Source organism: Macaca thibetana, chromosome 6 (genome assembly GCF_024542745.1).
Source record: "Macaca thibetana thibetana isolate TM-01 chromosome 6, ASM2454274v1, whole genome shotgun sequence".
Taxonomy (NCBI): Eukaryota; Metazoa; Chordata; class Mammalia; order Primates; family Cercopithecidae; genus Macaca; species Macaca thibetana.
This window is the reverse complement of record NC_065583.1, coordinates 137,646,422-137,663,495: the sequence shown is the minus strand read 5'-3', so window position 1 is coordinate 137,663,495 and position 17,074 is coordinate 137,646,422. Positions and strand designations below refer to the sequence as shown.

Below are 17,074 nucleotides of genomic sequence, written 5' to 3'. Positions count from 1 at the left end.
TGATGAATTCCTGTCTACTAAAAATACAAAAATTAGCTGGGCGTGGTGGCGGGTGCCTGTAGTCCCAGCTACTCAGGAGGCTGAGGCAGGAGAATCCCTTGAACACGGGAGGCGGAGGTTACAGTGAGCTGAGATCGTGTCACTGCACTCCAGCTTGGGTGACAGAGTGAGACTTCATCTCAAGAAAAAAAAAACATTAAAAATGGTACACTTCTCAGGCAGGATGGACTTTGCTCCAGATGCCACAAAAATACATAAAACATGGTCTTAGTGGAACGTTCCAGTTTAGTTTGGAGCATGACAGCATGTGCTGGTAATGTATGAGTGACAGTGACAGGTACTCCAGGGAGGGATCCTTACTTTCAGCTGGAGCAAGTAGGGCTAACTTTATGGAAAGATTGAAAGCTAAGCTTTCAATTTACTTTGAAGGAGGTAAAAAATTCTGATGGAGCTGGGGAAGAGGGAAACATAGTAAGGATGAAGTGCTGAGGGCATTAGGATGTTGAGAGAGGGACAGGGTTTCTGCCAGGGAAGCAGCAGGCAATAAAGCGGTAGAGGGGCTTGCGAAGGCTGCTAAGGGTCTTATTTGTTGTGCCAAGAATGCAGACTCTGTCCTCTAGGCAATGCAAAGAATGTGCCAGATAAAGACACAGTACCTTCAAGAAGCCTTTATGAGGAAGACAGACATGTTAACAGCACATTCCATTGTGATGCAGTAACTGTGATAAGGTGGAAACATAGTACCTACACCTCTGCCAGCCTGTATTAGCAGGAGAAAGCCAGGGAAGGCTTCCTAAAAGAGGGGGTGTCTGAACTAATAAAGGTACCAACTAAAGTAGTAACACTGGGGGACTGTGGCACCAGAAAACAAAGAACAATTCTAGAAAAACTGTAAAGTGGTAGTTTTCAACCGTGGGCGCACAATAGAATCATCTAGAGAACTACAAATAAACGTCAATTCCTAAGCTCCATTTCAGGTCAATTAATTAAAGAACTCTGGGGTAGGGGGCAGGAATTGGGGGCTGGGCACTACCTCTATGTAGTGCAATTAATCTGATGGGACAGTGAATCCTCTCAGAATGTGAACTCCAGAAATTAGAAGAGCCTAAGATGGTGTCTCACTTCGGAAGCATTCCCCGCCTCCAACCCTCACCTGCCACCTCCAATCCTTAGGCACAAACCTCCAAGTCAGAATTAATCAGGTAACTCACTCTCTTGAAAACAATGATCATATCAGCAGAAGAAACCTGCAGTTCCACAGCATTCTGAAGGAGACTTAAGTTGATAAGTTAAGGGTGGAAAATCTTATTTTTCCTAGAAATAAAGGAAACTTTAAACTTTCCTTTCTTATTTACATTTTCTTTAAATTTTTCAAAAGTTTCTTCCAAACCAGAACTGATCAAAATCACTGGCTCACTTGAAGCTGCTGAAATTAGCAAATAAGAATTTCTAACTTGCACACGCTCAAGCCTTCTGGAAAGCAGCGTCTCACAACAAAGCCGTGTGCCAGTTATTACTGATCTTTTAATTGAAGAACAATTCCATTTTTTCCACAAAAATCTTTCCACAGTCAGTTCTGCAAGATTTAGTTGACCACAAGCTTAACTCTTCTAAGCCAATGGTTTGTCATGTCTGGTAAAGCAGTGGACCCAACCTCAGCCTGCATTCATAGAGGACTGGATCTAGGCCACTGTCCCTACCCAGTCACATGACATCTGAAGCACCAGGATCAGCTCTGGGAGCACAGTGGATGGCAGAGAGGCAGTCAGGATGGTGGAGGGCCTGGAGAACAGGCACAGAAGAAGCACTGGGACACTGCGCTTATGCTCAGGTGCCCAAGAGACTGCTAGGTTCTCCCTGAGACCATCTGAAAAACTGCCATCCTAATTGTGCCAAATAACACAATTAGGACTAATAGGTGGACCTCACAGAAGACAGATTTCATAATTAAGACCACGTAAGAATGGAGCATTCGGGGGAGCTCCATGTCCACTCTCCAGGGGCTGGAGAGGGGATTCCTGCTCTGGGAGCAAGGCTGCATGAGCCCAGAGATCCTCAAGTCTCCTGGCTCCCTTCCTGCAATCTCCCTCTGAAAGGGAAGGTTTCTGTGGTTGAAAGCCTGTCAAGCACCTTTTCTTCTTTACTTCCCATTTGTGAGGCCATGTTCCCCAGGTCGACTTTTGTTGGGAATTTCACAGGGCCCCACCTCTGGTTCTTTCTGCATTTAATGGTGAAAGACTCAGGTGAGAGGAAAACAATTCAGGGCCAAAAAAAAAAAAAAAAAAAAAAAAAAAAAAAGGAAGAAAGGAAGAAAAGAAAGAAGAAAGAAAGAAGAAAAAGAAAAGAAAGAAAAGAGCCCCTTCTCTGCTAGTAGAGTTATTTCCCAGCAAGGAAGCCCGAATACGGGAGAGGCAGGAGAAGAGACTGGTGCATCGTTCCTTCCCTAAGTTGTCCCTTCATTGAGATGATACTACCCGTGTCACTGATACCATGAATACTGCAATCATGAGTCCATCTCCCAACCAGACGTTGAATGCCTTGAGGGCAGATATCTTGTCTTCTCCATTTTGGTATCCTCAGCTCCTAGAGAAGCACCTGGCACATAAAAATCCTCAACAAATGCTTACTGAATGAATCATCTGTAATGGAAAGGTAAATTCTTTTTGGTATAGCTTAAATGACTTTATACCTCACCAAAACCTAAATACACACACACACACACACACACACACACACACACATTTAATTACCCAGATTTACTTTCTACATGATGCAAAAAAAGTTTACCCCACAGATGGGTTCTTCCCACTACATTATACAACCTCCCTTTCTAGACAGGCGTTCCTTAGCTTCCCATCCCACATGTTTGTAATTAGCCCTAGAGAGACAATGAAGCAGTCCCAGTAAGGTGGTTTCACATGAACTGGGCTGAAGCTTCGTAATGATTGCCTTGTTTCCAGGCTGCCATGAAGTGTGTTTGAGTGTTAAGATGGAGACTCAAGTTTTGTCACCTCAAGTTTTGGTCAGCCTGAAAATCTCCATTCACAGCATGGGTGCAGTATATGGAATTTGCTGGCCCGTGGAATCCAGGGTGCTACACACTGGGGCTGAGTTTCTCAGAAAAGACGGAGCAGTTGTATAACCAATGATAATATTTAGAATTATGCAGCTGTGATAAGGTAATCGAATTCCATGCCGTAGGGCAGAAACCTATCCCTTCCAGTAATAAGGAAGGAATTCTTGCTGACTCCCATGTTGTTACTGGATTAATTTTATGGTTTCTTCCATTTACCTTAATAGGAAAGTGGTTGCTTCAGGGATCACAGACAAATGAGAAGTGTGGAATCTGGAGCCTTAGTTCCGTGCCCCTGACTTGAAGCTCTGTCTTCTTGCTCTAGAATTTTCATTTATACAATGGGAACCGCCAGAGGACAGCTCTTGCTGCTACTCTTACCACCAACAACTACCACTAATTGAGCACACTATGTGCCAGGCATAAATCCTCACAACAACCTTGTGACACAGGTATCCTATCACTTACATTCTACAGAGAATGAAAGGGAAGCCTAAAGAAACTCCTCCTGGCCTGAGAGAGATACTGTTTTGTTTGTTTTTTTTTTTCAATACAATGTACGGGTAGGTGTTGAGGGGGCAGGTGGTGAAATCTACAGCTCCTTTTCTTGTCCATAAATGCTCAGAGTATTCAAACAGGCCTCAGCTATACACCAGAGCCATGGCAATGCATAGCTTAAGATATTAAATTTCTCTTAGTGGTTTTGACTCATTTTGCAAGCCCTTGACAAACCCTTCAGATGCTCCAGATTTAAGAATTGTCTAGCCCTCTTGTGTTAAATGAAATGACAAAACTTCTCTTCAATCTTACTGCAACTGTCGTTTCTCTGAAGCCAAAGGACCATACTTGGAGGTACAACATTTATTATTTTTAAATAAGAAAGCCCTTTGCTGGTGATTCCAGCTTGTTGCCTTCAACAGTTGTTGAGTCCCACATTCGACTGAAGTCGTTGGTGTATAGATTTGAAAAGAAGTTGCCCAAATAATACGTGACACATCATAGAGCTTGGAGGACCAGACAGGCAGGCGTTGTGTTTTGTTTTTCTGGTTTTTAAATTTATTTGTTTTATTCTGGATACAAAAAAAGTATTGTTAGAGTTTTCTAAGGACAAATGGGTTCCAAAGATCTCTTGTCCTTGGAAATGTTCAGGAAGAAGCTGGACAGTCATTTGGAAGGGACACTGCAGGAATGGTTGGACCAGATCAGTGCTTCCCAAAGTGCGATAGGTGTCCTGGTGGTGTGGAAACCCTACCTTAATTAATATAAAATCACAGTGAGGAAGTCATTCTTTTCAGTTCTCTTTTGATTCTTTGGATTACAGGAAAGGTCAAGCTTATTTTGGTGCTAATGTGTATTTAACACCTTGTTAACATTTACTAATCCCCTCTCTTTATTTATTTATTTATATTTCTTTTTTTGAGATGGAGTGTCACTCTGTTACCCAGGCTGGAGTACAGTGGGATGATCTTGGCTCACTGCAACCTCAGCCTCCTGGGTTCAAGTGATTCTCCTGCCTCAGACTCCCGAGTAGCTAGGATTACAGGCGCATGCCACCACTCCCAGCTAATTTTTGTATTTTTACTAGAGATGGAGTTTCACCATGTTGGCCAGGCTGGTCTCGAACACATGACCTCAAGTGATCTGCCAGACTTAGTCTCCCAAAGTGCTGGGATTACAGGCGTGAGCCACAGTACCCGGCCATTTAACAATACTACAAGAGTTGGGGAGTGGGGTCACAGGCTCCCAGAGCCTTTGTTAGGCAATTGTATCAGTTTACAATTTCATAACATTGTTACTTATCTCCTTCACATGACAAGTAATAGGAGGTTTCCATTTTGGGTAACAATTGTAGGCTATGGAAGGAGAGTATGTTGGTTTAAACAAAATATTAAGTAAATGAGACTGAGGCGGTACCTATGATGGAAAATTCTGGGCTAGTTGACTTTAGGATGAAGATGCTGTGACAGGAAAACCAGATTTGAAATCATGTTCTTAAAAATCAACTTGTCTCTTGTTGGGAGTACAGAGAACGAGTCTTATCTCCTTTTAGCTGGAACTGGAATGGGAATTTGCTGACATACATTGTGTGAATTAAGGGATGTAGGGAAGCTCACTCCTCAGCACCCAACATACATTTTCTTGGGAACTATACCTTTGTGTTCACATATCCCCAGTGTCTGACATAGTAGGAGCACAATAAACAGCTGTTAAAGAGTGAACGAATGTTAAATGAGAAATTTCATCTATTTGATAATCCTGCCTCCAGCGTGCCCTACCACAGGTCCCAGACACTGTTGCTTTTACTTTTGTGTTGACACTCCTCTCTCACCTCTTTTACTTACATCATGCCCAACTCCACAGAGATTGCCTGTCAAAAGTTGTGCTCCCCACTTCCAGAAAACGGGGGTGACACCAAAGATTTCTTCTGAAGTAAGTGATTGAGGGGGAATGCACGCTTAGAATGAGAAAAGAAGAAAGCACTAGTTTCTGAAAAGATTCCGAAGTGAGGAGGTAATAGTTATGTCTACACAGCACAACCAGATGTGACATTTAATTATTATCCAGTGAATTTAGTCAGGCTAAGTCAGCCAAACCAACTCATATTTCTGGCATGAAATTTCTAGTCTGGCTGCCTATCCTGACCAAATCAATAGAAACTGGCACCAAACCCCTATTTTATTGTGTGGTGTGTTGGCATAGGCATAGTCTTCTTGTTAAAAAAATAGGTACTTGAGTAGAAATCTAGCCATTAGGCTTCCTCCCAGCTTCTTTCTGGCAGCCTCTGGAATGCTAATACACACTAGGGATGTTTGGAAAGATTGGAGTTTCAAATTCAGGGAAAAGGGAACATGGCTTACAAGGGCTATAGAGCCACAACTCGTAAACACGGATGTTTCAAGTAAAATGAATAACTTAGATGTCTCAGATTTTAAATGTGGCTTTAGTACAATTAAACTTATAGCATGTTTTCTAGAATCTTCCACAATAAAATGCTTAGTCCAAGAAACACAATAATAACTTTATGCATTTCAGTTTCTGTCTACAGACCCTGGGACAACTGAACTTAGAAGCAACAAGTCTATAAAGTATTTTCCCACTGGAAAATATTTCCCATGGGAGCATGACCTGAGTTCTTACTCTACTATTCCTTCTGGTGCAGAAAAGACCAGAATGGCTACTACACAATGCTGTTATACCCAGAAGATGGAGAGAAGAGGCTTTCCAATAGCAATTTGTTTAGTCAGCAGTAAACATGATGTTCAGTAGCGTATTCCACATTATCAATTAAGCTTTGGCACAGGACTGCCAATGATTGGATAAGGCAACATATGAAATCCTGTGATAGCTTCATGGGCACACAAGTTTAGCAGTACATTTCTCATAATGAATAGCACTGACATTCAAACCTAAGTTCCAATATTGGTAGTCTGAGGGTTGGAATGGGCCTGTAGATGGACTGTGTTTGCTTTGCAGTGTTTTGTTCCGTGAAGCATATCAAAAAGTCTGCAGGTTCTTAAAAAATTTGAGATTTCTGGATACCCTTGAAAAATGGGAAGATCTGGCCCTTGCCTCAATAGTCTCTTTGCCTTCCTTTTGCCACATTGTTCTGTAGTTGGTTCCCTCTCCAGTTATCATCATACTTGCCCCTCTTACTTCTCTCGTTGAAGAGAAATATTTCTCTGTATCCATGACTCTATCAAAATAGGAAAACAAAGAGTAGCCTGAAAGGGCAGCTTCATGGACATACATCACCCACGTGGCCACTGGAGGCATTTGAGGTTGCCTTTCCACTCTAAAATAATGGAGCCTGACTTTGTTTCTTCCCTAGGCAACACATTCTCCAGTAACATTTCCCAGTATACACAGGGATCCTCAGGGTCTGTGTAATTTGTAAAAGTTCCTCCCTTCCCATTACAACTGGGTCATACCCTCATTTGGGTTAGAATTATTGTATTCAAAACTGTAAAGGACGTTCTTATTGAAACAATCATTCATTCCATTTGATCATAAATATCTAAATTACTGTGTAGTTTGGAAATTACTTCAGACTAACACCTTAAAAAGATCTTTGGCAGACTAAATTATGCCCCTCAGGCTCTTTGCCTTAACACAGTTCTGGGTAAGAGCTAAAACTCTCTTAATGGTCCAATTTGGCAACACTCCCAACTTGCAATTAGGTTACATTTTTAAAAGTTCATTTTATATTAGTTGTTTGCAGCTTATAATTCCTTTCTCTTTAACAATATTATAAATGTTGACGATTTTTCCAAGTTTTGACCAAAAATGTATCTTTAGCCATGCAAAGGGATTGCATCATAGTTTTTTTTTTTTTTTCCCCCTGAAAAATTACACAACCAAAGCTCTTATTTCTTCAATAAAGTTGTTTGTTATTAGGTATTAAGAAAAATCAGGAAATTCCACTTCAAGGTGGTGGTCAACTGGGACTGCTACTAAGGGGAAGTAACACTTCTCTAATTGTATCAGATAAGGGCTTTTCTCTTTTAAAGAGTAACATATTGGATTTTCAGCACAGTTAAGAGAAAGCAGAAACCTCTAAACATTGGTTCCACCCTTGAAGAGAAAGTATAGAAGATCCAGAACCCCTCAGTTTGTGTACAGGAAAACTGCAGGCACTCAATCCAGATGTCCTGCCAGCAGGGACGGTGAGGAGAGACTCTGCTGTACCACAGAAAATGTCAGATGTGGGTTCTGTCTTACAAGTGCTTTCTGTGAATAATTTGTTTCCCAGAAAATTATCAGCATATGGATAATAAAATAAGCATGTGCCCTCATGTCAGCATGAATATAGCTTTGGTGGTAAGAGTTGTAGCTGCTGTGATTACCCCTGGTCAGCAATGGACCATCCCAGCTTCACAAACAAGTACACCAAATCAACTCCAGGACTGTTTTATGGGCAATTCATTCTCCAGTGAAAGCACGTGTACATGCAATCACTTGTTTAAGGCCCTGGACAAGTGGAAACCAGCGGAGATCTGCAAGGCATTGAGGGAAAATCTGACATAGTTCCTGTCTAAGTAATAGCCAGCCCTCCAAGGCATGTAATAGAATGTTCCTCCACGACTTTTGAGTTGTACTATGAAGTTCTCATTACACAGAGATCTTGAAAGGAGAGTATAAATATCCTTGAGAACTCCCTGGGACGGGAAGGATTCTCAGTGCCAGCTCACATAGAGGCAGAGTGGTATATGCCCAACAGGGGAACAGTGAGCCAAGGGTGGAAAAAAGAATAGGGTCAGTAATACCTGAGTTCTGGGCTTTACCTACAAACCCAGAAATCATCCCGCTGGGGCAGTGTCTATGGAAATTCCTTCTCCAAGTCAGAGATGTGCTGTGGGGAAAGAGAAGAGTGGGCAGGAAGGAATGTACAGTAACATTTTTCTGCAACTTCTTGGCTCCTATGATTCACCAATCACATAGACAAATGACTTTTTCACCTTTTCCCATGCAGGAATAAATGGTTATCTCATTATCATAGAAAATAGAATCCTATCCTGCAAAGCTTCCACTTGTTAAAAGTCCAAGTGTCCACTGATAAAATATTCAGATGGGGAAATCTCCCGCCCCCTCCCCCTTCTCCCACCAGCATAAAAGGTAATGGGGGTGGGAGGCAACTGGAGAAGGAAATGAAATCATGCGGGTACACCAGGAAAAGATAAGTGTTGGTGGCAGCAGAGTTGGTGAGTGTTGTGGGCATTACCTCTTGATGAGGCTTCCAAGAAGGCTCCCGCTCAAGTCCTGGTGGTTCTGAGAACAAGCATTCTTGCATCAATAGCTAATAGGCTGTCCAACCAGATGTTATCTGGGTGGGATAAGAGGGTGAGAAAACAGACCTGTTGTACGCTGTTGTCAACTACATCACTGTGGTCAGAGAAGGCTGATGGTGTGGTGTTTAGCAGAGCACCTCGTTCATGGTGAGGCGAACCAGATTACGTGGCTGTTTAAATTCGTTTCCTCTTGTGATTGGTAAAATACGAGAGTTATAATCATTCATGCATTACTAAAGCCTCCTTTCCATCATTTTTTTTTCTAGAACAGAGCATGCATCCAGCAGAAACCTAAAGCATTGGCTTTTCTAAGCAATCTTTTGCAATAAGCACACTTAAAAAAAACCAAACAAACCAACAACTGCTTATGATACCTGTGACAAGACTGGAGATGATAAGTGGTAAGACCAGCATCTGTAACATCCTCATCAGAAGTTCCCCAGGAAAGGAGAAGTACTTGACTTCCCGGTAGCTCATTCTGTATGGTCGGAGGGTAAATCCAAGGATTGTACCTGAAGGGTGGAGAAAAAAAAAACAGAAAAATTGAGTCTTTTTTGAAACAGAAGGAGCAGCCCTAGCAAAATGAGTATTTGGCTGGTGGTCGTATTTATGTAAGCAGCAGATACCTGTGCAGCTTTGGGAGCAACAGATGTATCTATCTTTGCAGTCATTATCTGTGAGGGTCTGGCTAAATCCATGGTCCAATAGAACTTACAGAAAAAAAACTCTTTCTAGTTTCAACAAGTAAAAAAATCCCTTTGTCTAACTTGAATGCAGTGGAACTCATTCTGATCTGGCTTAGTACGGAGTTACAAAGATTGGGGCATAATTAGGAAACAAATAAGCATTTGTGAACAGGTGATATAGAAAAAAAAGGCTTTATTCTAATTAAGTTCCTCTATAACAACAGATGTTAGAATTGCTAACATAACCACTTTTAAAGGATAGAGTGATTTTATTTTTTTTCCAGTTAGAAAAACCCCTCATGTTTACATTGTTAGTCCATTTTCATCATCTCCCTGTCTTCACACCACATTTTCTCCCTCTGTCTACATGGTCTTGACATTGCCTTGGTAACTGTATTGTACCGACTTGTTAGTTGCTGGCAAGAGAAGACTCCAAAATGAGCAGAGATTTTCTCCCCAAAATTTTCCCTGAAAATGTGGGAGAATATAGGGGAAAGAGAAAGCAATTTTCCCCTTAATTTTTCCTCTATAACTGAAACTTTAAAATATTTTTAGAATGAGAAATTTACATTTAAATCAAATTATGCATGATAACTACTGAAATGTTCAGAAATTAATAAAGGTATTGGTGTCAAAAGTGTAAATTTACTCCCTCTCCCCTTTCCCTAATTTACTTTCCTTGCCAAAGAAAATTTACTTATGCCAGTGTTGTAAATGTTTGTAAAGTTTTTGCCTTGCTATTGTTACTGAAACATGTGATTCCATTCTTGAAAAAGGTTCATGTAAGTTATAGAGAAAGCAGCATGCCCAGCACTGGGTTAACTAGGAGCTAAAGGCTGGGGGTAGTGGGGTGGTGGGGGGAAACAGGAATAATACTGGGTTGCCACAGCTTTTCCAGAGGAGGCAAGCACTCCTTTACGGAAACTGAACTGTCTTAACTTCTTATGAAATGGGACACAAAGTTCATTTGAATTGTCACTGCAACTCCAATTTCAATTCTTGGGTCTCGGCAACTATAAAGTATCCATTCTTTGTCTCTAAACTGTGGTATTCTAATAAGAATCTTAATTTATGTGGCCAAAAAAAAATCCAGCTGACCCAGCTCTCAGGGCCTTCAGGTAAATACTTATTGCTTTTTTCCAATATAACAGTAACATGGTTAAGAGAGAAAAGTTGAACTGGAAAACGCAGAAAGGTGGGACAAAAGCCTGCACATATTGGTTGTATCACTGAAGTAAATAGCAAATAACTAACGTTTACTGAGCTCTTGCTATATGCTGGGCGTTACCTGGGTTAGCAGCAAATTTAATCCTTCAACAACCCCAGGAGTAGGGTACTATTTTACCACAAACTTACTGAGGGAGAAACCTAATCACAATGAACTGAAAGCTTACTCAAAGTCAAATATACTCAAGTGGCAGAGCTAGGATTTAAAAACAGTTTGGACTCAGATCCCAGGTTCTTTTTTTTTTTTTTTTTTTGAGACGGAGTCTCGCTCTGTCGCCCAGGCTGGAGTGCAGTGGCACCATCTCGGCTCACTGCAAGCTCCGCCTCCCCGGTGCACGCCATTCTCCTGCCTCAGCCTCCCAAGTAGCTGGGACTACAGGCGCCCGCCACCTCGCCCGGCTAGTTTTTTGTATTTTTTAGTAGAGACGGGGTTTCACCGTGTTAGCCAGGATGGTCTCCATCTCCTGACCTCGTGATCTGCCCGTCTCGGCCTCCCAAAGTGCTGGGATTACAGGCTTGAGCCACCACGCCCGGCCAGATCCCACGCTCTTAACCCTTTTATGTGTTTCCTCTTCTCCTGCAGAGCAAAGGCAACCACTTTGTGTGTCTCTTTGCAGGATGTTCCAAAACATAGTTAAACATGTGGAAATCATACAGAATATACTTTTCCATATACGGTCACCATAAGCATCACTTTTAGGTCTCCTGATACCAGATTCATTCACTGTATCAGGCTTTACTTAGTCCTCGCTCTGTTGTTGAACATTTAGGTTGTTCGGCATTTTCACTTTTATGAAGAATATCATGATGAAGGCTATTTGACATCTGGGATTTTTTTTAAATTGTAGTTTTAGAGAAAGGATACCACTCAGAGGATACGACTACCTTAATCCATGTTACGAAATTGCTTTCTGCGTGGGTTGGCTGGGTAGCTTAATGCTCCACTAGTGAATGAGGCTTTATTTCCTCTACCCCCAGGAGCAGAGTATTATCATAAAAAGATTGCTAAAACAAGCAAAATTTGCTAATGTGATGAGTAAATAGTATATATTTCGTTTTGTTTTGTATTTACTTAACATCTAATGATGTTGATTATTTTTTCTAATTGTATTTTCTCCAAGTATCTATTCAATCCTAATCGTTTAACGGTCTAGGCACGTACGTGTGTGTGTGTGTACATGTTGAGTATTTTTACATAATAAAGATAATTACCCTTTGTCTATGTATAAAATATTTGCTATAACTGTTTTTCTGCTTTGTTTGCCTTACATTATCGCATTAAACATGTACCGGTATTTTGCATTTTTGTAACAATGTCTGCACACCTTTTTTATTAGGTGATTTCTTCATAAGTTTATATGTTTTAATTTCCCTCTCCCCTCACAAGTTTGATACATCTTAAATTCATTTTTCTTTCTATGTTTACTTGTTTGGTTTTTAAAATATTTAACTTTCAGTCTTCCTGGAACTCAATCTGGGGTTAGGCATTTAATTCTGATTTGCAATGTGCATTATTTAACACAGCAGCATCCATAACTTATAGGAATTAATAAAAGACTTTGGTTATGTCTGTCTTTTTCCTGCTTGCTCACATAAAAGCCTAGTCACACAAAGATAAGTGCTTTATCACGTATAAATAAACAAACATTTTGTTTTATTTCCAATCAAATTAATTTGACTGAATTATGTGTTTTCTGATCTTCATTTGAATGGATTTAAACACTTGACATTCAATTGTAACAAAACATGTACATGGTAAACACAAGGGGCTCATTTTGGTCATCTGGAATTTGAACGTATCAAGCTGTTAGGAGTTTTAGATATTCTGCAAATGACAGTTGAAGACCAGGCTTGGTTTTACAAATTCATATCCTAGTTGGCTGTTTGTTATTAGAAATACACTTACTTATATACAGTAATATTTCCAAGGGTAGGCAGGATCCTGTCTAGTCCAAAAAATTTACCTTATTTATAAGTAATTGATAGAATAGCTGTTCTGCTAATGATATAGGTTCTAGGAGCAAAAGTCAAACAAGTGCTGATGAAGGAAGCAATTATCTAAACACTAGGTGCACTTGATCTCATCTCCCAGAGTCTTATCTGAGCCTACGCTAACTCTACTCCCATTGATACAACAACACTGGCTGTGTATACAGCCTCTTCCTCTTCTTGGGTGTTTTACTACCTTCTCTCCTCTTCCCCGCTCAAGCCCTGCACTTAGTGCACCAATTTTTATTTAGGTGTTAGGAGGGAAAGTAAGCCAGCTCCATGAATGAATTCTGGGTAATGTGCGAATGACAAAATCTTACCTGCCAAACAGATATCTAACAGAACAATGCAAGACAGTCAGGGGAGCAAAGTCTCAAGAGCTAGTGATATTTTGTGTGTGTCTCTCCTTACAGTTAACAAGCTGGTCTTGCTGGGAAGTGCAGTCATGGAATTAGCTACTCTAGGATGTGTCTCTATTTATTTACATTCCTCAAGACAACACCTACATCGTCTAAAAGCTCTTCTCTGTGGTAGGAGGGCATCATTTCTCTGAAGTAGGACATCTCTTCTCTATAGAGAGGAGACATCATGTATTTATAAGGGATAGTTTTACGTCAAAAGTTTTGAAGAGAAGTGTTGTTTAGAGTGATAGTAGATTCAGACACACTTTGAATCATTTTTGTCCCTGACTATGCTTTTGTTGGTTTACTATTTCTGGGTTTACCAGACGAACTATTTCTACTCTTGAAAAAGATGAGGTTACACTGGGAAAGGGGAATATTTATTGAGCCCTTACTATGTGTTAATGGTGGTGTTTAACACTCATCACAACTTTATGAGGTAGATATTATTGTATCTATTTTCTCTTCTATCTTTTTGAGACGGAGTCTTACTCCGTCATCCAAGCTTGAGTGAAGAGGCACAATCTCGGCTCACTGCAACCTCCGCCTCCTGGTTCAAGCAATTCTCATACCTCAGCCTCCTGAGTAGCTGTGATTCCAGGCATGAACCCACAGGTCCAGCTAATTTTTGTATTTTTAGTAGAGATGGGGTTCTGCCATGTTGGCCAGGCTGGTCTCAAACTCCTGACCTCACCGTGATCCGCCCGCCTCTGCTTCCTGAAGTGCTGGGATTACAGGCGTGAGCCACTGCACCAGGCCTTGTCTATTTTAAAGATTAATAAACTGATGCTCAGAAGTCAGTTAACTTTCTCAAGCTTATAGATCTCATAAGTGGTTGAGTGGGGGGATTCTACACAAAGCCTAGTGCTCTTTCCATTACTCTTTTAATGCCTCTCAAACACAAACATGTCCTTGTAGCCTAGGCCTGAGTATAGTTCTCAAAAGAGCCTGGTTCCTGGATCTTTAGCATCTTGAACTCCTACAAGGTGCACACTCTGGAGGAATAACCTTGGATCTCCTAGACATGTCCTGTCAGCACCCAGCACAGGTCCTTTACAGGTCCTCTTTACAGGTCCTCTTACTTGTTGAAGATCTCAAAAGTGATATTGCCACTTTCAAAAATGGCTATACCAAATCCTTTTTTATAATTTAATAAAACTTATATAAAGTTTATTAATTAAAATAGTCTGCCTTTCCCTCCACTACACACATTTTCATCTTCAGTTGAAGATCTCAAAAGTGATATTGCCACTTTCAAAAATGGCTATACCAAATCCTTTTTTATAATTTAATAAAACTTATATAAAGTTTATTAATTAAAATAGTCTGCCTTTCCCTCCACTACACACATTTTCAGTCACTAGAAACCATTGGTAATAAAGTGAAAAGGACACTTAATGAAGAACTTAATGAAGACGCGTGTCAACGTTTGTTCTTAACAGCAACAGCTCCTAGTCATTGACCACGTGGCAGATACCAAGTCCTCACAAGCACATTGCTTCACACATTGCATCGAGGCCAGGACTATTATTATTATCCACACCTCACAGATGAGGAATCAGAGTCATTGAGAGGGCAGGTAAATTGCCAAAACCACACAGCTGGCAGGCTGCCACCACAGTAGGCTTAAAGAGGGGTCATGTGCTCACTCAAGTCCATGGAGTAGCTGAGGTGGACCTGATACCCACACTGTCCAGCTTCAGGGTCCAGACTCACCCACTCTACTGTCCTCACAGCCTCTCAACAACTGTGGTACTGACTGAAGGAGTCTAAATGGGTACACAATATTTTGCCCATTTTTTCGTCTATTTTGAATGACATTAACTAAATCTAGAGCTTAAGCTGAGGAAAAGTTGTGTTGATTTTACTTAACGAAGTCAACAGCTAGCTTTTCTCAACTCATTGCTGAATGAATCAACAAAAGCCATTTTTCGTCAGCTTTCTGCTCCTACAAGCCACATTAGAGCTGAAGCCAGAGGTAGGGTCGACCAGCTATCAGCATCAAATCAAGAGGAAACGCAGTGAATACAAGCCTGCTTGTCTTGGTGGGCAGTTCTGGTTTCCGATTACATTCTAGCCCAGCAATGAAAAATGCCTTCCTGGAAACACAGCCTGATGCACAGACTTCTCAGATCCCTCTTTGCTCTGTCCTTCCACCCTCCCCTCCCCTCCCCTCCCCTCCCCTCCCCTCCCCTCCCTTCCCTTCCCTTCCCCCTTCCCTTCCCTTCCCTTCCCTTCGCTTCTCTTCCCTTCCCTTCTCTTCCATTTCTTTAGATGACATCTTGCTCTGTTGCCCAGGCTGGAGTGCAGTGGTGCAATCTCGGCTCACTGCAACCTCTGCCTCTGGGTTCCAGTGATTCTCCTGCCTCAGCCTCCCAAGTAGCTGGGATCACAGGCATGCGCCACCATGCCCGGCTAATTTTTTTTTTTTTTGTATTTTTAGTAGAGACTGGGGTTCACCATGTTGCCCAGGGTAGTCTCGACCTTCTGACCTCATGATCCACCCACCTCAGCCTCCCAAAGTGCTAGGATTACAGGTGTGAACCACCTCGCCCGGCCACAATCAGTTTTTCTCTGTGGCAAAGCAGCACACCCTTTGCAAAACTGAGCTCCATTAGTGGTCACTTATTTGAAACACATTGATTGATAGTCCCACAGCTGACAAAAAGCTTTATGGACTCCAGATCCTCAGTGCAAAAGAACAAATCCTTTATTATAGATTACTCTGCAAAAATAGCAATGAAAATCAAAATCACTTCCTAGCAGAATTTGTTAGAGCTAAAACAAATTTTGCAAAGTTTGCATCTAGGTGATGTTATACAATATATGGATGTCATGAGCAATATTCAGATCATGCACCTTTGGTTATCAATATTAATTAAGATTTCTGGTTTACTCCAGTGTTAGTATTTGAACAAGATTTCTAGAATCTAGAAAATATATTGACTAGAATGTTTAAAGTGATCAAAATTAACTGTGCTGGATGAACGCTATAAACAAAATTGCATTTTTGCTTAAATAGTTTCTCTTTACTAATGTAGAAAGTTCAAGAAAGGAGTTCTTCAGGGGTTCCTTGTTTTCCTAACAACAAATGCTTCTTCTTCTTCTTTTTTTTTTTTTTTGAGACGGAGTCTCCCTCTGTAGCCCAGCCTGCGTTGCGGTGGCATGATCTTGGCTCACTGCAAGCTCCACGTCCTTGGTTCAGGCAATTCTGCCTCAGCCTCCTGAGTAGCTGAGACTACATGCGCCTGCCACCACACCCAGCTAATTTTTTGTAATTTTTTTAGTAGAGATGGGGTTTCACCACGTTAGACAGGATGGCTCGATCTCCTGATCTTGTGATCCACCTGGCTTGGCCTCCCAAAGTGTTGGGATTATAGGCATGAGCCACCACGCCCGGCCAACAACTAATACTTATTTGGAAAATTAAATATCATCTCACTTTCTAAACTAAGACACAATGTGCACATTGGAGCCTTAGAAAGAAGATATCATAGGTTTACTCTTTACAGCCAAACACATACAATAAGTTGAAAGCTAAAGACCAACTTTAAGAATTTGGTCTACATTTAATCTGATAAAACTATTGAAAATATTAAGATACCAGAAAATATTTAAGAATAAAAGAATGAGGCATAATTTGAAGTAAAATTTAGACCAAATCACACTACTTAATTTTTGGTAAATGTTGGAGTTTGAAATAGTAAAATTTTGCTAAATTATCTCCTCTATCTGCAAACTTTGTCATGAACAAGTTGGCAGACCAAAGTCTTCTAAGAGATATCACTCACTATTCAAAATGTTCCAGAAAGCAAGGTAGTGCTCCAAAGGAGCTCAAATGTCAAAAGGAAATCTCAAAGCAATAGAGGCAATGATCTTGACAGAAAGACCTCGCATTCTGAGGCCAACCAC

At 41.0% G+C, this 17,074-nt stretch overlaps 1 protein-coding gene across 1 annotated transcript in view; it reads right to left on the bottom strand.

The window, feature by feature from the left end:
* The window catches only part of SLC1A3 (solute carrier family 1 member 3), an 83,710-nt gene that overhangs the window by 49,790 nt on the left and 16,846 nt on the right, over positions 1-17,074 (bottom strand). Inside the window, exon 3 of the mRNA XM_050794513.1 lies at positions 9,234-9,371. Within this exon, the coding sequence (XP_050650470.1) occupies positions 9,234-9,371 (138 nt within the window). The remainder of the gene's footprint in view (positions 1-9,233; positions 9,372-17,074) is intronic.